Source organism: Sebastes fasciatus, chromosome 18 (assembly GCF_043250625.1).
Source record: "Sebastes fasciatus isolate fSebFas1 chromosome 18, fSebFas1.pri, whole genome shotgun sequence".
Taxonomy (NCBI): Eukaryota; Metazoa; Chordata; class Actinopteri; order Perciformes; family Sebastidae; genus Sebastes; species Sebastes fasciatus.
The window spans coordinates 22,025,187-22,048,074 of NC_133812.1; the positions used below are offsets into that span (position 1 = coordinate 22,025,187).

The 22,888-nt window shown below is 37.5% G+C and overlaps 1 protein-coding gene across 1 annotated transcript; it reads left to right on the forward strand.

The window, feature by feature from the left end:
- The first annotated feature begins 2,209 nt into the window (after positions 1-2,209).
- On the forward strand, positions 2,210-21,191 carry rab10 (RAB10, member RAS oncogene family). Its single transcript, XM_074615032.1, has 6 exons — positions 2,210-2,887; positions 9,616-9,676; positions 12,767-12,905; positions 16,140-16,229; positions 19,279-19,380; positions 20,001-21,191. Exons 1-6 carry the CDS (start codon positions 2,761-2,763, stop codon positions 20,085-20,087), a joined length of 606 nt encoding a protein of 201 aa, XP_074471133.1. The 5' UTR covers positions 2,210-2,760; the 3' UTR covers positions 20,088-21,191.
- Positions 21,192-22,888: the final 1,697 nt, after the last annotated feature.

Below are 22,888 nucleotides of genomic sequence, written 5' to 3' on the forward strand. Positions count from 1 at the left end.
TCTTTATATTTTCATTATGTCTTTCTTACTTTACATCTCTCTTTATAACATAATGTCTTTCTTTATTCTCTCCATCCTACTTTACATCTTTGTTTCAATCCTTTTTTTCTTTCTTTCTTTCTTTCCTGTCCTAGCCTACTTTCTTTCCATCCTTTTTTTTTTTAAATTCCATTAAATCTTTCTTTCGGTTTGTCTTTATTTCTTCTCTCTGTCCTATTTTCATGTCTGTCATTTCGTTTCACTTTCTATCTTTCTATACCTCCTTTCTTTCTTTATATTTCCGTTATGTCTTTCTTACTTTATGTCTGTCTTTATGTCTTTCCTTATTCTATCCGTCCTACTTTACATCTTTGTTACTGTCCTTTCTTTCTTTCTTTCTTTCTTTATACCTATACCTTTCTTTCTGTCCTTTATGTCTTCTTCCTGTCCTAGCCTATATTTCCATCCTTTTTTTAATTTATTTAAATCTTTCTTTCAGTCTGTCTTTCTTTCCTCTTTCTGTCCAACCTTACATCTTTCTTTCTGTTCTTTTTTCATTTCATTTCTTTCTTTCTTTCCTTCTTTATGTCTATACCTTTCTTTCTTTCTTTCTTTATCTCTGTCATTCTTTGTCTTTCTTTCCAACTTTGTGGCAAGTCTGTACTCGGCAGTAGAAAGCAAAGCAGGGCATACTCAACATTCCTAAGGAGTGTCTGAGAGTCAAACTACTCTGACAGGCGGAAGAAGGAAAGAGTCACACACACAGTCTAAAGAACCCATATTAATATGTTGTGTGTACATGCAGATATACTCTCCTCGGTGTGTTTCCAGTTATTAAAGGACTTTATAGGGATAAAATGTGCTCACAGTTCACAGAGCACAGAGGATGTGGGGAAACGCCCGTAACAAGCACACAACTACTTATGTATGACATCACTTTGCCTGACTCACAGCTGGGATAGTCACCGCATCAAATGCCAGCTTGCCCCATGAAAACCCATAACACACATCCGGGCTAAGAAAGATCCGCAAGAAACTGGCCGCCATCTTGGCTCATTAGATACATTCAGTGAATTTTTTATTTATTTTTTATTATTATTTCAAAATGACAGTATACATAGTAACAGCAGAAAACATTAAACATATTGTCATACAAAAGAAGGATAGTGAAAACATAAACAAAGAGCTGTGACAAACATAAAAGGACAACAGAAATGAAACAAAACCAACACAAAATAAAAAAAACAAAAAAACACACAATAAACATAAATGAATAATTAAATAATAATAAAAAAAGCGAGAATATGAGAATAATTTCACTTTAAAAACTTTAAAGATATTGCATACATTCAATGTTTTCATCGCTTTTTTGTTTGTGAGGAAGAAATTGTTGACAGATATAATTCCATTTCTTTCATAAATACAAAGAAATTAGACTTTTTTGGGGGTAAATTTACACTTGTGAATTTGGAACTTTGAGAGAATTAAAATTAAATGAATAAGAAAAAATGCATAACTGTCTTTGTCACTGTAATCATAGCAACCAAATATATAATTTATATTAGTGCACTGCAAAATCTGAGAAAATGTTAACAAGTATAAAAATTATTATTATATTATTATTATTATTTAGTTTTGTAAAAAAAAAAAAAATTTAAAAAAAAATGAAAACCGTAACAAGAAACCGGCCGCCATATTGGCTCATTATCTACGTTCCATTCAGTGGAAGTAATTGGGAGCTTTGAGCCAAAATGTCCGAGTCACTTACGCAGTAACATTCTGTCAATCTAAAACACGCCCCTTTTTAGCCTCTCGATGTTTGCGAAGGATAGCCAATCACATTCGAGTGCTTGATGAAATGACAGCGGTGTTGACCAATCAGAGGCGTGAGTTTTGACAGAAGGGGCCTGAGAAAGGCGTGCCTGGGATAGTCACCGCATCAAATGCCACTAGGAAAGATCCGCAAGAAACCGGCCGCCATCTTGGCTCATTAGCTACGTTTCATCCAGTGGAAGTAAATGGAAACTTTGAGCCAAAATGTCTGACTAACTTACCCAGTAACATTCTGTCAATCTAAGACACGCCTCTATGTGATAGCCAATCATATCCGAGTGCTTGATAGAATGACAGCAGTGTCGACCAATCAGAGGCGTGAGTTTTGACAGAAGGGGGCGGGGCGAAAGGCGTGTCTGTTTGGGAACTAGGGTGTCGCCGTGGAGGCTCCCGTTCGAAGGCGACGGCGGCGGTCGTCTCTATATTTCGGTTGTAATCTCTCTCTCCAGAAGAAAAGCGACGAACTCCCCAAGAAGACAGCATATTTAACAGACTTTAACAGAGATTATTAGCAAGTTCTTCTCGGTCCAGCTTGTGGCAGAGCTCTGTAATGACGGAGTGTGTCGAGAATTTATATTAGCTCGGCCGTTAGTTTGAAGAAAAGAGTGGTAGAGAAAGAGAGAGAGAGAGAGAGGAGCCATTTTGTCCCGACTGTGTGGGAGAAAAGAAAGAGTGGAAAAGAGGAATCACACGGGAGGAACATCCTACTTGTTCTATCCTTCTCTCATGCGAGTTTGGAAGTTGGGATATATAACTTCTCGGACACGTAGACACGTTATTTGTGGTGGTATTTCAGCCAAACTAGCTATCAACACTTAACAGTTCCAGTCAGAGAGGAGCGGTTGGCTGTAAAGAAGGAGGAGCTGGCTGCTTTTTTAGACTTCACATAGACGTGCTAGGTTTTTTTTTTTTTGCTGTATATTATCTGGGGGGTTTCTGTTTTTCCAAATGGCGAAGAAGACGTACGATTTGCTGTTCAAGCTGCTTCTGATCGGAGACTCGGGCGTGGGGAAAACCTGTGTGCTGTTCCGCTTCTCTGACGACGCCTTCAACACAACCTTCATCTCCACCATAGGTAAGAAGACACTTACTGGGTTAAGGGGGTGTTGTTACAGGTGTTTCTGTGTTTTCCTTGAACCCCTATCTGAGGTGACAGCTGGGAGACTCGCAAGACTTTCTCCCCACAGCTGGAAATAGGCAGGACACATTAGCCACCATGCTATCAAGCACGTTAGCTCCTCTAGGCCCTGCACAAGTTAGCTATCTGGAAAGCTACTTGTACCTTTTTTTATGAGCTTGTTAGCTAATAGTCACTCTTTTTCAAATGATTGCGACTTTAAATAACAAAACATTATTGTTGTTATGGTTTAGTCAGTTTGCAATGGCAAGTATAACCGGTTTTAGGTTGCCAGAGGGAATAAGCTGTCATGGCACTTGACCCAGTGGCTAACGAGGCTAGCAGTACATATACAGCTAAGGCGACATCTTCAGTTTGCTTGTGTTGTCCTAACCAATAGCTCAAAACCAAAAAGGTAGTCAGTTTACTATCACATTAGTCAAAGAAAAGCAGCAAATACTCATAACTGAGAAGCTGGTTCTTGGTAATTCTTGTCTTAAAAGTGACTATTTTGAAGATCAGTTATTTGTTTTGGCTCTAAATATACGATGAGTGGATAGTTGCACTTGTGATTTGATAAATATAGCAGTAGCAGTAATGTAGAGGGCCCTGTGTGCTTGCTGTTACAAAAGCACCAAAAACTGGCAGGCGTTTACATCTCAACTTATATAACTGTGTGGATTTGTTCCTGTCACAGATTTATGCCTTAAAGGTGACAGATCTCTGGATCTTTGTTCAAAATGATAGATGCTGCATTGCCACACAAGTAAAACCCCTCAAAAGCAGTGATTATGAAGATCATCTACTGAAGTAAAAGAAGCAATACCATAATATTTAAATACATTATTACAAGTTTAAGTCCTGTCTTCAAAAGTAAGTAAAAGTACACAAGCATTATTTACACTTGAAGTGTCAAAAAGAAAAGTAGTAATTGGTTTCAGATTGTTTTATATATTGTGTTGCTGCTCTATCATTACTGCTACATCAACGTGTAAGCAACATGCTATGGAAATCAAATGATTTGTATGTAATCTGCCATGTAACTAGTGACTTTAGTTGTCAAATAATTGTGGTGGACTAAAACTACAATATTTCCCTCTGAAATGTAGTAGAGTAGAAATATATATATATATATATATATATATATATATATATATATATATATATATATATATATATAAAGTAGCAGAAACTGCCACTGAAACATACTTAAATAGAAGTACTTTTCATTTGTATTTAAGTACTCAAGTAAATGTACTTGTTACTTTCCATGACTGCTCCAAAGACAACCATAAACATTTGTCATGGTGGCACCATGAGCCTTTTTTTCTCTCTGTTGTCTACGCAAGCGTCCAACATCACGCTCACATGAGTCAAGTGTCAAACTATGTCAAATCCCTGCAGGGCCCAAGTGAAGGCTCCATTTACTCCTGTTGCTTAAGATCAGAGCTGAGTAATAATGTAACATTAGACGTGGTTTGCTGAACCACATGAAGCCGACTGATTTCAATGCACTGGCATTACATCCGTGATCTCTTGATTTAGCTTTAATTTCAAGCCCAGCTTTTGCGTAACTATAAGTGTTGACAACTCGTCTTGACTGTATGCCTAAGAACACACAACCATAATGCCCAGTTCCCGGTGCCAGATTAGATTTGTTGAGGTGCAGCAATGAACAATCACTCTGTTGCAAAGCTGTCGCATGTGTTTGTTTATGATTTTGTTGATATTTTGCTTTGTCTTGCCTATAGTGTTTGTGTTGTATTACACTCTGCCACCATATCAGAGCTCTGCCAGTTTTAGAGAAGGCTGTGTGTGATGTTCAGATGCAGACTTGCAGGTTCCTCACCAGTCAAAGACCAATAGTGACCTTTGCTCCTTGCAGCGGTGTTTTCCCTAGTTGGGTAGTAAGTCAAGTATATCAATGCCTACAAGTTTTTGCAGCAACTGTAGGTGTTTTCTTCCCTTACCTTTAGAAAAACTCAGCAGTTTGAACATACTCTCTGTCTAGCCTCAAGCAAAACTTTGGAATAAGCTCCAAAATAACCTGTTCCACATCAAGGATAACGTGCTTGACCCTGCTGAAGTGATTGTGTGGGTATCCATATCAGAGACATACTCTGTTTCTTGTCCATAAGAGCAATTTCTGTCATTTAGGAAGTGCTCACTTGAGGTTTTAAAATATGGAAAGACCTGAGAGATACTGGCACGATACCGACATTAGGAATCACAACGTAATTGTCTTCATGTCAGGATGTTTGCTAAAGTTTTCACTGGTTCCCCTCAAGAGCTTTCCCCTTAAAAACTCCAAAACAGTCATAATCATCTGTCTCAGCTTGTCTTTGTTCTACATCTGTATTCAAAACAAAGCAGCATGCAACATGATCAAAAGTTAAGAATATAGAGAATATAATCTCACAGCACACCGTATAATCCGTCAGTCATACAGTAAATATGTGAGATTATTGTGATGTTGATTTTTAGATATTGCCTGTTGATTCTACTTCTACGAACACCAGAGCCTTTCCAGAAGTACTTTATGTTCTGCCTTGCAGTCAATTGATCTTTGATCATCTTACTGTGTGATGATGATATACGTAATATAATTATTTTTATCATCCATTATTATGGTGATTATTTTCTCGATTAATCTTTTGCATTATAAAATGTCGAACAGCCTAAGGTGACATCTTCAGATAGGTACTGCATTTAGCATAAAAAGATATGCTCAAATCATAACATGGCAAACTGCAGACCAACAAGCAACAACAGCTGTCAGTGTGCTGACTTGACTATGACTTGCCATAAACTGCATGTGATTATCATAAATTGGGCATGTCTGTAAAGGGGAGACTCGTGGGTACCGATAGATACCATTTTCATTCACATATCTTGAGGCCAGAGGTCAAGGGACCACTCTGAAAATGGCCATGCCAGTTTTTCCGTGCCAAAATTTAGCGTACGTTTGGAGCGTTATTTCGCCTCCTTTGGTAAAAATGGATTCCTTAGGTTTATCTTCATTCTAGCTTTAAAACTCAGCCCACTACAACTTAAAAATCGCAAGTTCTGTTAATGCGTTAAAGATATTAGTGGCGTTAAAACAAATTTGCATTAACGCTTTATTATCGTGTTAACTTTGACAGCCCTAGATTTAATAAATATGAACTTTTGAATACTAACACAAGCCTTTTGGTGTGCTACCATGACGTACTTTTGCTTGTGTTGCTATATAATTAGTTCATCTTTTTTGCCCAGTTATTTGTCGGCTACGATGGTTGCTAATGTTTTGGTAGACACTACTGTAAGTCCAGTGGATGTTACAAACTATTTATGTAAATGCATCATAGCACCGTAGTGCAGAAAGTACAAAATGTACCGTCCAAAGTTTGCAAAAATCCTACTTTTTTACTTTTGGAAAAGGCCCTACACATAAATCAGATACAGCCCCTGATGTAAAAAGTGGAAAGTCTCAACAGGAACAGAACTATGTGGAGAACCAGCAGAACCAGGACATGTGAAACAGGAGTGTGTTCTTCTTCTGACACAGTACTCATACCTTTGGAGACACAGATGCACAGCTGCTTCTCAAAATACCCCCACTGGAAACCCCCCCTCACCCTCATCCTCATTTCCAATCTCCCTCTGCCCTTCCTCTTTGTATATTTGAGGTTATGCACATTAAGAGTGCTGAATATGCATGATGTGGATCTCTTTCCACAACACGTCATGAATTTTGCATGGAAACTGGCGATGGCTACAGTGGAATTCATACTTGGGGAAGGAACAGTTCCTCTGGGATTTAAAAAAAGGGAACCGACCATAAACCGTGTACTTTGTTTAAGAAGTCCAACTCAAGTGTCATCCTCTTCTGTTGAATTGTGTCCATTTTCCCAGTGATTGGGTAAACGTGTGATTGCACAATGCACATATTTTCTTGACAACTTGTCAGTGCACCTCACCAGGGAAAAAACCTTTTTACTCCTTGCTAGTAGGAAGACTTAAATATTACAACAACCCCTGCTGAGCTTGAGTTTTTGAGAGCACAACTTTTAGTAATAGTTGTCAAGAAAACTCACCCTCTTTTACCCTTTTGTATTATGCCAAATATTTAATTGCTGTTGAATGTTTTTGATGTAAAATATCCATGTAAGCATAGTTAAGTTGTGTCATATCTGCAGAAATCTTCCTCTCCTCTTTGTCTCTTTTTGTTTCTATCCAACTAAAGCTTTCTGTCCCTCCTCCCTCTCTCTGGGGAGTGCATAATATTTAGTGAGTCACACATTGGCAGCCAGTTTCTTCATTATTCTATATGGCCCTGCTCCACCTAGAGCACAGCTGTTTCTTGGGACTTTTTAACCAATCACAATTTCTGACCAGAGTTGAACTGACGGCTCACGATTTAACTGGAAAAGTTTTGTCCCAAAAGTGTAAACAGTCATGAATCACGCCTTTGAAATTGGCCTCTTCTCATGATTATGACAAAGATGATAATCCTACTAAACCTTACTAAATATTATGAACACGATAATTCATTAGAATTGTTTATCTACATTTCACTTTTGCACTTTTTGAGATTTTTACTTTTTAGCTAGACTTTGCAACTAGAAGCTGGCAGTGACTGTCGGCATTTGCTTTCATTATCGAGTAATCTCTCAGCAACTATTTGATAATTGATCGATTGTATCACCTTTCAAGCAAAAAATGGCAAACATTTCCTAGGTCCAGCTTTTTGAATGAGAGGATTTGCTGCTTTTCTTTGTCCTATACGATAGTAAACTGAGCAACTTAGGCTTTTGGGACTGAATTTGAATATGCCACTTAGATTACGCTGAAAGATTGTGATAGCATTTTTCGTTTTATTCTGAAATTTTATAGACAAAACAACTAATTGATTAACCAAGAAAACAATGGGCTAGGGCTGCAACTAACGATTATTTTCATTGTTGATTAATCTGTTGATAATTTTCTCGATTAATCAATTCGTTTTTTGGTCTATAAAATATCATAAAATGTTGATCAGTGTTTCCCAAAGCCCAAGATGACGTCCTCAAATGTCTTGTTTTGTCCACAACTCAAAGATATTCAGTTTACTGTCGTAAAGGAGTAGTAGCTTGGAATCAGAGAATTTTGACTGTTTTTTTTAATGACTCAAACCGATTAGTCAATTATCAAAATAGTTGGCAATTAATTTAATAGTTGATAATTACTGGATTAATTGTTGCAGTTCTACAATGGGCAGATTAATCAATCATGAAAATAATTCTTAGTGAAAGTCCTAGTTCAGTATGTAAAATGCCAAAAATCAGTTTTAAATGCACGTCACAATTTCTCAGAGCCCAAGGTGACATCTTAACATATCCTTTTTTGTCTCAACGACTCTTTAATAAACAAAGATATTCAGCTTATATTGATACAAACCACCAGGGTAGTTGACAGTACTGTTTCAGATAAGTACTTATTTCTTTGAAGTCGCAGCACTTCAACAAAAAATACATATTTGGATAAAATTAGGGCTGTCCTCAACCAAAGAAATTCCTATTCGACTAACACTCATACGATTTTGTTGACTAATCGATTAGTTGTTTTAATCGACAGATCTGTAAAACTGAGTTTCTCCACAAAGAATCACACAAAAGCACCACTTTAAATCTTGTCTTTACCAGAGATGTGCTTATAAGTTTCTTGTAAATAAGTCATTCAGCATGAAAGAAGCAAAAATAATGACTAATCGACTAAAGAAATCTTTGTGGACTAAGACCAAAATGACCAATTAGTCCACTAAGAGGGGGACAGCCTTAGATAAAATATACATTTAAAAAGATAACAAGTAGGATAAAATGAGAGAAATGAGACAGTTAGCCAAGAAAGACTTGATGGCGGTCAACCTCCTGAAAGAAAACGTAGTGGGACATCCTTGTATCGAAATAATTAAATCCATAGTCCAACCAAAATGGAAACTGGAAGAAGTCGGTTACATAGGAAAAACTGTGTGCTCTCTCTGCAACATCAGTCCAAATGATCCAACCAAAAAAATGATACTTCAAATATGCATAATATCATGTTTCTAACCAGCTGCACAAGTTTTACAGTAACAAAGTTATGGCGGAGTATGTAAACATGTTCTCAGTTTCCCTGGGCTCACCTGATTTATGTCAGTAACCTGGTTCGTGTGTGTGTGTGTGTGTGTGTGTGTGTGTGTGTGTGTGTGTGTGTGTGTGTGTGTGTGTGTGTGTGTGTGTGTGTGTGTGTGTGTGTGTGTGTGTGTGTGTGTGTGTGTGTGTGTGTGTGTGTGTGTGTGTGTGTGTGTGTGTGTGTGTGTGTGTGTGTGTGTGTGTGTGTGTGTGTGTGTGTGTGTGTGTGTGTGTGTGTGTGTGTGTGTGTGTGTGTGTGTGTGTGTGTACCCATTGTTAGCCAGCTGCTGATGCCACAGCTGTGTGCTGATAGGCTCAAGGTCTGGGCATGACACTGCAGAATCAGGAAGAGATAATGTTATTGTCTCTCTGATGGAAACACTTTCCATTTCCCCTCTCCTCCTCTTAAATATCTGTTTCTGATTCTCGGTTTACATCAGTGCCAAAGCCTGTTTGTAAACCGTCTCTGTCTCCCTTTGTCAGTGCTTCATGTGCTAGTTGTTCATATAGTTTTGGTTGATGCGTATGCTGATATGTTTTTCTTTTTTTCTACAGGAATAGACTTCAAGATCAAAACTGTTGAATTACAAGGAAAGAAGATCAAACTACAGATCTGGTGAGTTAATGAACTGTTTTGAGTTTTTAAGTTTGTATACCCAAGTTAAGGTTCTGTGTTTATAGGAGTACAGGGCTGAAAAGTCCACAGACTTTGTGAGAATTGTCATTCAGTTCAGCCTCTTGCCTTGTTATATCATAGTGAAACATCTGTTTGACATACCTCCCTCAAGCCCAGAAATATGCTAGAACAGGAAATCGTCATCACTCCCACCAGGACGTCCGCTGCAGGGTTGTCATTGTAGGCCACAACAACAGCTGATTTTCCTCAACTGAAATGACTTGTTTTTCTTCTGCAAATATATGATGAAACATGAATATTGAACTTAGGTTGACAGGTGAGATTTGATATGATTGCATATAGGACTGCAACTAATAATAATAAGACAAACTAAAGCAGGAAATCTTCATATTTTAGAGGCCGAAACCAACAAAGTTTTAATTAATCGATGGGCAAAATTGCTTTAGATTAATTTTTCCACTCAGATCGTATATGTGCTTATTAACGGCTTATTCTTTGTAAAAGAATGAAGGAGGAACCAGGATAAAGTCAAAGAAAAATGTCTCTTTACAGCAGCACTTCCTTTGACTTTTTATTTAATTTTTTTTATTACCATAAATGTCTTAAAGTAGATTGGGCTACCCATGTGCCCCAACCTTTAATATCTACTAGTTATGAAGAATTACTGAAGACATTAGAGTGCTATTTTGACTAAATAATCTTAATTTAAGGTCCACATCAGTGACTGTTTCCAGTCTTCATCTATCAAGACTGTGACATGCAGGTAAAATACCAAGAGATTAAGATGAATTTGTCAAACTACAATCTCCAAAGTCAAGAATGAACTTCAATGCTCAATTTGAGTGGTAGTTTTACATTTTATTCAAGCTGCAGTGTGTGGGTCAATACATTGAAACGCTGAATGAAATTCACATACATTTATAGTAGGGCTGCAACTAACCATTATTTTGAATGTTGATTAATCTGACGATTATTTTCTCGAATAATCGTTCAGTTTTTTGCTCTATAAAATGGTGAAAAACAAGCCCAAGATGACGTCCTCAAATGTCTAGTTTGTCCACAACTCAAAGATATTCAGTTTACTGTCATAGAGGAGTAAAGAAACCAGAAAATATTCACATTTAAGAAGCTGCAATCAGATTTTTGACTTTTTATTCTTAAAGTTACTCAAACCAATTAATCGATTATCAAAATAGTTGCCGATTAATTTAATAGTTGACAACTCATCGATAGCTTTAATTTATAGTGTTGAACGCTACAAGCCAAGGTCGGTACACAAAACTGTAATTGATATACTGTCATTTTTACAATACGGTGAACATCTCCTCAGCAGACACAAATCAAATGAATTTGTTAAAGTAATTTTTAAGCAAAAATGCCCCCAAAATGTAACTCTTTCTAGTTTTTAAATGTGAATATTTGCTTATTTTCTAAGTCTTCTATGATAGTAAACTGAATACGTCAACTTAGTCTCTGGGAAATTGTAATGGGCACTTTTCACTGTCTGTGGGCAAACAAATAAATCAATGACCAAAATAATAATCACAGCCCTAGATGTATTGTTAATGTTCGAAGGCATTAATTATAAGTTTTACCAAGTTGTCACACAGTGTCTGTCTTGCTTGTTGCTGTGTGGTTGTCACAGTGTGCTCCTGTTTACTGCACATGCATCTTTTCATAGTGGATAAGGATACGTACCAGAGTATCACGGATCTGTAATTTACAAGTTTGTTAAAGTATATTAAATGCTCTACTCTACAATTCTCTGTAGCCCCTGTGGCTTGTACATACAGTATATAACAGACAGTGTATATATATATATATAGGGATATGTACTATATAACTTCACATCTTCTCTTCCTGTCCAAGCACTCAAAGTCTGGATTTAATCTTCACTATGCAGTCGGAGCACGTAAAGATGTGGTCATGCTCACCAGATTCAATAAAATCTCTTTTTTGCATAGCCAGCTATTATTTTGAACATCTTAGTGAAACGACTAGTGTAAGTGTAGGTTTGACTTGCTCATGTGAGCCTGGTGTTCCTGGGCTGCACCTCTTTCTCTGTATCAGCAGTGATAGATGGATGTTGGCAGGGTTTCTCCAGATAGGAAAATGTCATAGTTGAAGTGCATGCTGGTCGTGTGCTAGACGTGTGAGGGACATGATTAGCCTGCGGTGGATTTTAATGTGTGTGTGTGTGTGTGTGTTAACCAGGTTCACTTTGACTTGAAAGGCTTACCAAGCATCTCAAGTATTGTACAAGTTTTTAGAATAAGATTGTTCCTCTGCGCATCAAAACAAAGATACTTTCAAAATTGGGCTAATGTAGCATTAAATATTTAAAGGCTTGTATCAGCATCTTTTGGTGACCAAACAAGATGCATTACAATGACTTTGACAGATCTCTGTCACACCGTATAATGTCCTGTAACTGGCACAAATAATAGGGTCAAATTTCTACAATTTTCTATGCATCTGTGCACTAAATAAACTATCAATGCATCTATGACTGTTACCTTACCGGCTGCTAACAGTTAACATTAACTAGCTCTCGTCCTGTCGATTTCAACATTGAGGGTGCCATTAATTTACATTATATGTTCAGGATCTAGGAAAATTCGAATGTTATCATGATGTGGTAACTAGAAACTTGAATAAATCCAGTTGTTTGAAGCAGATGTTTTCACAGCAATATAAAATAGATAATGGAGAGTGAATTATGACCTGTCTAACTTCCTACCAAAAAACAGTATGCAAACGATAATAAAGGAGTGTATGTTGAAGTATGTGGGTTTTATTGTTTTTACTTTGGTATGGAGAATTGTGGAATTTCATAGGTATTAATATCGACTACTAAATTTCTGGTATCATGACATCACTAGGGGAAATGTGTTGTGTTTTGCATTTATGGAAAGTGAAAAACCTGCAGATATTTTACGTCCAATTTGTGCTATGATGCAACGAAAGTCTTACTTACAGAACCATCTGTTGTCTTGGCCAAGAGTTGGAAACAATAGAAGAAAACTGTGAATACAAACAAATAAAATCGGTGTGTTTTTGTGTGTGTAGGGACACAGCGGGCCAGGAACGGTTCCACACCATCACCACCTCCTACTACAGAGGAGCCATGGGCATCATGCTGGTCTACGACATCACCAACGCCAAGAGCTTCGAAAACATCAGCAAATGGCTGCGCAACATTGACGAGGTAAAACGCACAAACTCTCTCTCCACATCATCACGTGGGTTTATGTTGCTGGGTAAAATCTTATCAGAGATGTTAACAGGGTGATTGGTTTTGCCACTCTTTTTTTTTTTTCATCTATTGTTTTATCTTTGGCGTAATGACAAAGTGACTTAAATACTTGGAGGGAATGCAGCCAACGTTGCTAACTATCTGGCCGATCTGTGTGCAGTGAGCTGTGAGTGTGACTGAATTACATCAGCTGAGCCAGATGTCTATTTCCATCTGGCTCATTGTAGGAGAACCTGGGGTTGTTCTGGTTTACCTCGTCAGTGGAACCACAAGTTCAACACCAGACATTGACGTGTCTGCTGTTTCAAACTTCCAGTTTTACTTCATTAGAAAGGGGAAGACGTGTTTGGAATAGCAGCTAATACACTCCAGGGATGACAACTGATCGCCCAGTAACAGTAATTATGTTAATGGTGTTACAGGTCTAGACAGATTAAACATCAACCCTGAACACTCACAGCATTATAGAAACAATTTAAGTTCTTTATAAGCCTCCTAACATTAACCAGGAAGATTTTATATCTAATAATACCAAATTATTCGGTACAGATCATTTACTTACCACTGTATACTGTATATATCTATAGTGTATACACCAAATTCATATCATACGTCCAGTTGTTTATTCAGTATATACTCTCATCAGTGCCACTTATTGCCACTTGCACTGCACATTAAACTATCTGCACTATATATTTTGCCTACTTACTGTATATATTTTAGCAGCAGGTTTCCAGACTAACCTTTTACACTGGTTGCACTGGTGCATCTTACTTCTTCAATAATACATTTTAAGATTTACCTTTTTTTGTCAGTTCCCATACGCATTGGTCATTTTTTAATACATTATGTAAATGATTGTAAACAGGAATAAAGGTGCAGATAAATGTGTTTAAGTGCAATCCACATGTTTACATATTACGTCTTTGGTATAAGAGTTGTGTAATGTGTGCTGAGCGAGTATGTTGTCAAGCAGACAAGAGTAACAGAGTGATGGAGGATGCGCTCAGCCACTTCTGTAAATGAATCCAGTGTCTCTGATCAGGATTAGGCATCTCACCGGGGAGACAGGGAAGACCGGTGGTGAACCGCTGGTGAAGGGCTGGGCCATTCAGGGTCGGGAACAAGTGAAACGGGCACCACAGCATTTTTTCTTGACGAAAAAACAATCAATAGTTCTCTTCATTTTGCATTACCGGTATGTTTTAAGGTTGTAAAGGCATACCAGGACTAGTACAGGGTGGCGTTTTACACACACTCACGCAGACAGACCTGTTAAATGTTAGGCGCACCGGCGCAACCAATGAAAATGTTAAGTCTTGACACTTGACAGGCATGCAACCAAATGGACGCACTCTGGAGTCCTGATAGTGTATATATCGTAGCGTATTCATATTTACCCTTCACTGATTAATCTACATTCTATATTTATGCTATATGTTACTGTTTATTCTATATATTACTCTCACTATATACTCACTGCTTTTTGCACTTCTGGTTAGATGTAAAAACTGCATTTTGTGGTCTCAGAATTTGTACTTTGACAATATATATATATATATATATATATATATATATATATATATATATAATAAGTGTAATCTAATCTTATCTAAGAAGAAAAGTACAAATGATATTATATATTCCAGTGCCGTTGTATATCTTTTTCATGAGGTGTGTCCATCTTTTGTCCAACTCCTTCGGACGTTCCATAATGATTTTTAACACTGTCTCATATTTAACATCAGACAAAAATCATTCACTCATTCGCTTATTCTCAAAATGACTAGTAGGTCAGTGTTGGAGGTTATACAACACTTGAGTACTGTATGAAATCCTGAAAAGTCTGTATACATTATGGGCTGCTGAGAGATGATTTAACAGGATCTGTGCAGACCAGTGTTTTATCATAATGGATACTGTATAAGACCATAACGGCAAGGAAGTGCAGCCTAATGTAAAGGTAGATGCATCTCTGTCGATAATTGTGCTTCAGTTTAAGCTGGCATCTCTCTATTGTTTTCTATTTTTCTTTGCCTTGCACCTTGCATTGTGCTTTATATTACTATCCAACTATCTATCGCCATATTCTATCATGTGAGTAATCTTGTGGGATCCGTGCCAGATCAAACACATCGGATTAATTACTGTGACAGTTACAGTCAATAGCTCATTTTATCTGTCTTTTATTATTCCTGGGTGCGACAACACTATGACATTACGACACATGATCAGTATGAAAGTGTTACGTCTGGCACTGGGCGGAACGCTTTCTTTTATATTTTCTCACCCTCGCTGTTAAAGAGCTTTGAGTCCGGTCAAGGAAAGGAAACACAATGCATTTCCTGCTAACTAAGAACTCGGCCTTGTTGTTGACTCCAGAGAGGGTTAATAGGATGCAGGCTTTTCTGCTACTTGGAGAGTAATATGAATACAGCCTTGATCGGTGGTCTCCAACCCTTTTTTTTTTTTGCTTGTAACCCCTCGAAACAAAAGGATATCTGCTTATCATGCAAGTGTGTGTGTATATGTGTATAAGTTCGGACCCCTTCAACAAAAGAGTGATTTTGTTTTATTGTTTATTTTAGGGCTGCAATGATTAGTCAATTCATTGATTAGTCGATCGACAGAAATTTTGATTTTGATAATTGTTGTTTTGGGTCCAGCTTCTCAAATGTGAGGATTTGATGCTGCTCTTCTGTCATACTCGGTAGTAAACTGAGCTTCTTTGGGATTTAGACTGTTGCTTTGACAAAACGAGACATTTGAAGACGTCAACTTGAACTGTGGGAAATTTTAACAGACATTTTTCATTATTTTCTGATATTTTATAAACAAAACAATTGATCAATTATTGTGAAAATATCCAGAAGATCAATCAGTCCAACTCTACTTTATTTTTAATATTTTTTTACAAGAGGTAAAATTATTAAATAATCAAAAATAATTGAAAAAAATGGTCAATGACTTAATTAGGTGATATTAAATTAATGATGAATTAATAATTAAACTTTGAAATGTTAATAGATAACCTGTTTATTACCTGTGCATGATTCATTGGGGTAGATTGATTGTGGACTCATGCGCCAGTGTAGTGAGGGTGAAATTAGAGATGAAGCTATGTTTCATGTTGGTGATATGAAAAAGTAATCTAATAATCTACTCTTTCTTCTTTATCTTTTCCAGCATGCAAATGAGGACGTTGAGAGGATGCTGCTAGGCAACAAGTGTGACATGGAGGACAAGAGGGTCGTACCAAAAGCCAAGGGGGAGCAGGTGAGATGGTGCAGTCCACTGCGGCTATTAGCAGCCGTTCGTCATCAAGGTCCTGCATCTTGATTGGCTGACTTGTTGCTGCTAGTTTGCAGACACACGTTCAGTTAATAGACCTGAATCTAGAAAAACAAAGTGTTCATCAATCACATTACAGTCCCACCTTTTCACTTAGAAAAGAATATGAAGTAGTTGGAAAACAGCGGGAGAGCTAAGAGAGAATACTGTAATGTTTATTAAATACATATTATATGGAGAATGGGTCTAAAATGAGGCTTTGAAACTGGTGATAATGGTCGGGAAGCTTCTTAAAAATACTTGTGAAATATCAGCTTACACCATCCACTAAAACAGTGCCCCCTTATAGTATTGGCAGTAAGCTGCTGTTTGTCTTTGCATGCCATTAAGGCTTATTACGCCTACTCTAACAACCCGGCTAGTGACGACAACTATTCCAACAACAGTTTCTTGGGACATAAGCCATCTAAATTGAAGAAAAAAGGAATATGTAAAGTTTGCTGTGGTACCAGCCCATGTTGCAGGTACACAGGGACGTTGAATAGGCAATGTTTAATCTAAAATGCAGCTGCTGCCGTGTAAAGGTCAGATAATATCTGGACTTTGTAGACGAGCTCAGGATCAGAGATGAGAAATGTGAGCCTCTTTACTGTCTTAACAAGTACAGTCGAGGTGCCCTTGAGCAGACCAACACCACCAGAGGTCCTTGAAACCATGGGATATGTAACAATACAAATATTTCTGAAGATGAATCGATTTAAAATTTCAGTTTAACTCATATTAAAAATGTTTATCTTACTGTAAATGTCTGTTTACTTTAAGGATAACTTTGGTATTTTTCAACCTGGACCCTATTTTCATGTTTTTGTGTTTAAGTGACTAAAAGGAAACAACACTTTTTTGAAATTGGTCCAGTATTTATGGAGAGCGCTGCAGCCGCCAGCAGCTAAACAAGCTGTAATGTTATCATTTGGGACAACTTTGCACTGTCAATGTACGTCCACTAAAAGTGCTTGTTTTTGCGTCTGACAGGCTCTGATTATTATTATAAGTGTCTGACAACATTATGGAAAGAACCCTACAGAGAAGTAAAATGTTTTTCTTAACTCTCACTTGATCCGGTCTGTTTGTTATTGTATCTCGCTCGGAGAACTCTCGCTGTGAAATCTCGCGTCGCATCCACATTGTGGATATCATGTAAATATTCAGCCATGACATTGAAAATCTTTTAGATAACACTAAGCTACGCTTTCTGTACTCCCAACACAACAAAACTCTGACAACATCGGCTCTCCTCTCTCAACTCTCACTCACATTTCACCGTTGTCATCCGTCGACAAGTCACATGACACAATAACCAACAGAAAGCGAAAGATCAGAAAACGTTTTGATTTCTCTGTAGGGTCCTTTCCATAATGTTGTCAGAAACACTTATAATAACAATCAGATTCTGTCAGTAGCAAAAACACGCACTTTTAGCACACCAGCTTGCCCTTAATGATTACATTACAGCTCATTTAGCAGTTGGCGGCCGCAGCGTTCTCCCTCAATACTGGAAAAGTTTCAACAACTGTTGTCCCCATCAGTCACATAGACACAAAAACGGGGGGAAATGGGGTCCAGGTTGAAAAATACCAAAGTTATCCTTTAATCAATATGAGCCTCCGATTTATATTTGAGCCTCCAGAAAAATTCCAGACCTGCGTTGCAAGACATTTTAGCTCAACTTAGCTCAGAAATCCTCCTATATTCTCTTGAGGGTTTAAACTTGCTGCATTCATTCTCAAACATAATACTGCATTGTTTATGAGTATGCAGAATTGATAATAGTTGGTGTAACTGATGACACTGAAATGTTGTTGCAGCTAGTGCTGGGTTTGTATAGCTGAATGGGATGGCTTTATTCTTAAGACACAATCTTTACATCTTTGCTCAAGGCATAATTCAAACTGTATGTAGGCAATGGGTGTATTAGTAAATAAAACGGCAGTGTACTTTGTGTTTGATGGGCTTGTGTGGTAAAAAATAGTAGAAGAACGGCAACATAGTGACTTCACAAAACCACAACATGTCCTGAGGAGATATGTCCTTCTTATAAACAGTCTTATCGCTCACTTCAAACTGTCTGAATAAAGACAGACATCTACACTAGTAGAAATATCAAGGCCACTATTTATGATGCTGTGTGTGGGTTGTAACTCACTCAGTTTGAGCCTCTACACACCACTTGTACGTTATGGCATGTCAGTGGACATTGAAATATGGGGACAAATTTAGTTTCTTGACACATATTTGTACTTTATTTTGACACTAAACGAAGCCTGGGGGTATACAAGAAACTAGTAAACAGGATTTGTCTTTTTAAAATCTAAATCATTAATCATACAAAACATAAATGGAGTCACCTAGCAGTACAATGGCTAAAGTACGGGTCTACCCAAAATAATGCAACATATCTGACCTTGAAGTCTTTGTATTTAATGTATTTGTGCAGTAAAATGCACAACATGTCTTAGTTATTAAAGCAGGATTGTAATTTCCCCCTCGCGTGAATGCACTCATAGGAGACGGGAAATGTTTGCGTTTTTTCCCCTTTTAGTTGGGAGTGACTGTGTTGACTTCTGCATTCGCTGACGTCATTTGCTGTACATGTCTTCGATTAGTATATAAGAGTTTAGTCACTCTATGAAATCGAGTACAGCGCCGCCCAGTTTTAGCCTGAGAGGAGATCTAATCGGCCAGAACAAGTGAAAACATCTGTGTGGGTGTGCGGGGCCTTTAAGAGCTCTGGCTCCATTGTACCAAAGCAAACTAGCAGTGACTAGTCAGTCTGCAGATTTAGCAACATCAGATACAGATCTGCTTACTCATACACACACACACACACACACACACACACACACACACACACCTACCTGACTGTGTTTGTGTGATACCTGATCTCTGTTCTGCACACTTTATTTTTGGACTGAACTTTCTTAAACCGACGCCACACTCGTCGTTCTAACGTCGCCCTGCTTTTTCTTCTCCACAGATTGCGAGGGAGCATGGCATTAGGTTTTTTGAGACGAGTGCTAAGGCCAACATCAACATCGAGAAGGCTTTCCTCACGTTAGCAGAAGACATCCTCAGAAAGGTCTGTTCAATAATGATTTATAAATGTTGTTTGTACCTTCATTTTACAATAACAGAAACGACATGAATGCGTTTATTTGACTGGTTATTTGCTGGGATTTTGGTATTACTTAAAGCTGAAGTCGGTATATGATAAAAATTAGATTTTTATGAAACTGCTACTATCCTGACAGTAGTACATGAGAAAAAAAATCATGTTCCTCTGTGTCATCCTGTGCTCCTAATGGCATTTACAACATTTAACAGCCAGGGTTGGAAATTAGCACCAGCTAATAAGGTTCATTTTGAACAGATAAAAAAAAATGTGCGAATTAATTTGTGATTAATCACGATTAACTATGGACAATCATGAGATTAATCACGATTAACTATGGACAATCATGAGATTAATCACGATTAACTATGGACAATCATGAGATTAATCACTATTAAGTATTTTAAGCAATTGCCAGCCCTACTCTATATACAAGTCAAAGTGTTTCTGTAATTTGTTAAGATATTGTACATTTTTCATTCCACTGTGGCAATTTTGAGGGCACTACTCAGAATTCAGACACTCCATTAAAATGCAATAAAATATTTAATAAGGTGTATTTTTGTTTGTATTTTTTTGTTCGACAGACGCCTGTAAAAGAGCCCAACAGTGAAAACGTCGACATCAGCAGCGGAGGTGGAGTCACAGGCTGGAAGAGCAAGTGCTGCAGTTGAACAACTCCTCAGTTTCACTCACACTAACACACACACACACACACACACACACACACATCCACACACACACACACACACACACACACACACACACACACACACACACACACACACACACACACACACTTATTCTCTCTCTCTCTCTCTTTCTCTAACTGCTAACTCTAACTCTCTCGCTCTCTAACCTGTCTCATGAGTTTTCTTGCACACTGACACTCTGTCTGTCTCTTTATCAGAATAAAACAATAAACCACTTCACTTGTCTAATCCCGCTCCCCCCCCCACCATATTCTTCCACTCTCCATCTGATCATTTTTATTTCTGATAAAAAGAGAAATCCAGTCACGTTTCTTGTCATTTGTTTTAAAAGTTGTAAAAAAATAAAAAAAAAAGAAAAGAAAAGAGAAAAAGTGTGAAAAGACAAGCTCATATTTTTAATATTTCCTTTGCCTGAGCTCACCTGGTTGGACACCCTCACCCTCACCCTTAACCCCACCCCCCCACCCACAGCACTCACCTTCAGTCAGAGGAAATCAAAATAAGAGAAAATCAAAAAAAACAAATGTAGGATTAACATTTTGTACACTTAGTGGGGTTTCTGTTGTCTAACCGTATTTGGTCATTTACAATTTGTTACCAAGTGACAGAGGCGTGGCTAGCTCCTTTTGTATGTGGGGGTTTATTTTGTCCTGTGCCTTATATGGAAGACAGGGGCGGGGCTGTGTGGTGGGCGGAGCCACATCTACCCAATGAAATTACAGTTTAATATTCTGTCGGTTCAGGCTCCCGTCACGAGGACGCCGAAACTGAAGTAGAAACGTTTGAATTTCTCCTCCAGCCAAGAGAACGGCATTATACAGTATGTCCTGTTTATTGATGTTTTTATTTTTATCTGTATGATTTATTTTACTTTTATTTCTTTTTCCCTATTTGGGTTGAATTTTTTTTTTTTTTTTCTGCATGCAGATTTCTTTGGGTTGGAAGCGTTTCTGTAACGTTGTGTAACGTTTGCCACTGGGTAACTGTGGGCGGGAGGTACAGAAGTTCTCTTTGGAAATTCAAACAGTTTTGCAGATCCATTAAAAATAAGCTTGTTTAAGTTAACTTGTTTGTCCTCAATGATTTTGTCGTTTCATGTGTCCACTCGTGTCAGATTTTTAAAAAACGGTCTTTGTTTCCATTCAGTAGATTTCTAACCAGCGAGAAATAGGTATTACTGTACCAGAATACTGACTTATATTTGATCAGCGCAGCCTAGTTTGACCGTTTGATCGGAGTTCGCGAGTGATTGACAGCTGCCTCCGTTGAATTAACAGCCAATAGGAATGCTCTCTCTTTGAAATGACCTGTGATTGGCTCCCGTCACTGGCTAGATTTTTTTTAAAGCCTGAAAACAGAGCCATGATGAGGTGCAGAAGTCTAGTTTTCTCTTAGAACACTTAAAATACAATACGCTGAAAGGTTATTATGGAATTTTTGCCCAATGATTCCAAAAATAGTCTGCCTACTGCAGGTTTAAGTAAGGGATAATGTACAGCGAGCCAGTCATTGTTGTGAAATAAACCCCGATAGGGCGATGTGGGGATTTATTTCACAACAATGACCCTCTCGCTGTACATTATCCTGCTTATTACACAGCTACTTACTTAAGTAATATGGTCCGCCAGTGTTCGAGATCAGAACTTCGTCCATAGCAGCGGTCTGTCTAACAGACCATAGAACGCTGTGATTGACCAATCAGAATTAAGTATTCAACAAAGCCTTCAAATTCAGTATTAATTTCAGTTTATGTTGTCAGTGACGAGGTGGAATATGAGAAATTGCAAGTTATTAATGTGGTGAAAATTGAGTCCCTTTATGCCGTGAGGGTCAAACCACTAAAATACCAGTATAAAAATGTTTTCAGATTTTAATAAAACATGTCTCCTGTTATGAACAGGGAGTAAAACTGAACAGATGCAAGAAGCTGCTGGAAAAACTTGGCCTGTTTATTACCCCCAACCAGAAATCTCTTGCTGGAGGGAGTGTGGATCGGTTTCGGCGGACCATGCACATATTTATATATATATATATATATATATATATATATATACATATATACACTTTTTTTTCCAAAGGTGTTTTTATTAATTGTCAATAATCAAAAGAACAGTCTCTATACAGGGAAAGTTAATTTCTCAATCATGGATACATCAAATTAAAATTGTAGAAATACAGGGAGAATATCCACAAATAAGTCAGGAAATAATAATAATAATAATAAAAATAAAAATAATAATAATTAATAAATAAAAATAAATTTAAATATATAAAAAATGAATGATAAAAGAAGATACTACTATTGGCTGCTCAGAGATTACTGTAGTGGGCTTTTCAAAAATGTCAAAAGTATTTTTTGGTTTTGTCCATATGTTGAGCCTTTTTGGAAAGAAGTGGGACATTTAGTCTCAGAGATTTTGAACCTGAATTCTGATTTCTCTTTTACCTTTTTGTACCTGGGAAATGTTCCTAAAGGACTCAGTAGAAGCGACACATACCTTTATGGCATTATGATTATTATGTGCATTTTGAACTGTACCTGTGTAAAAACAAACAAAAAAAGCAGACAGGAGGAATGACATATTTTTCAGGTGAGAAAAAACAAAACAAATTGTTGCTTTTTTTGTCAGAACACCTGATGTAATTCCGCCCATTCAAATATAAACACATACACAATTCATTCTAAACACACTCATTTGCATATTCCGGAAAGAACTTGGCTGTGATGCCCTTATTACATCATGATGACATCATAACACTAT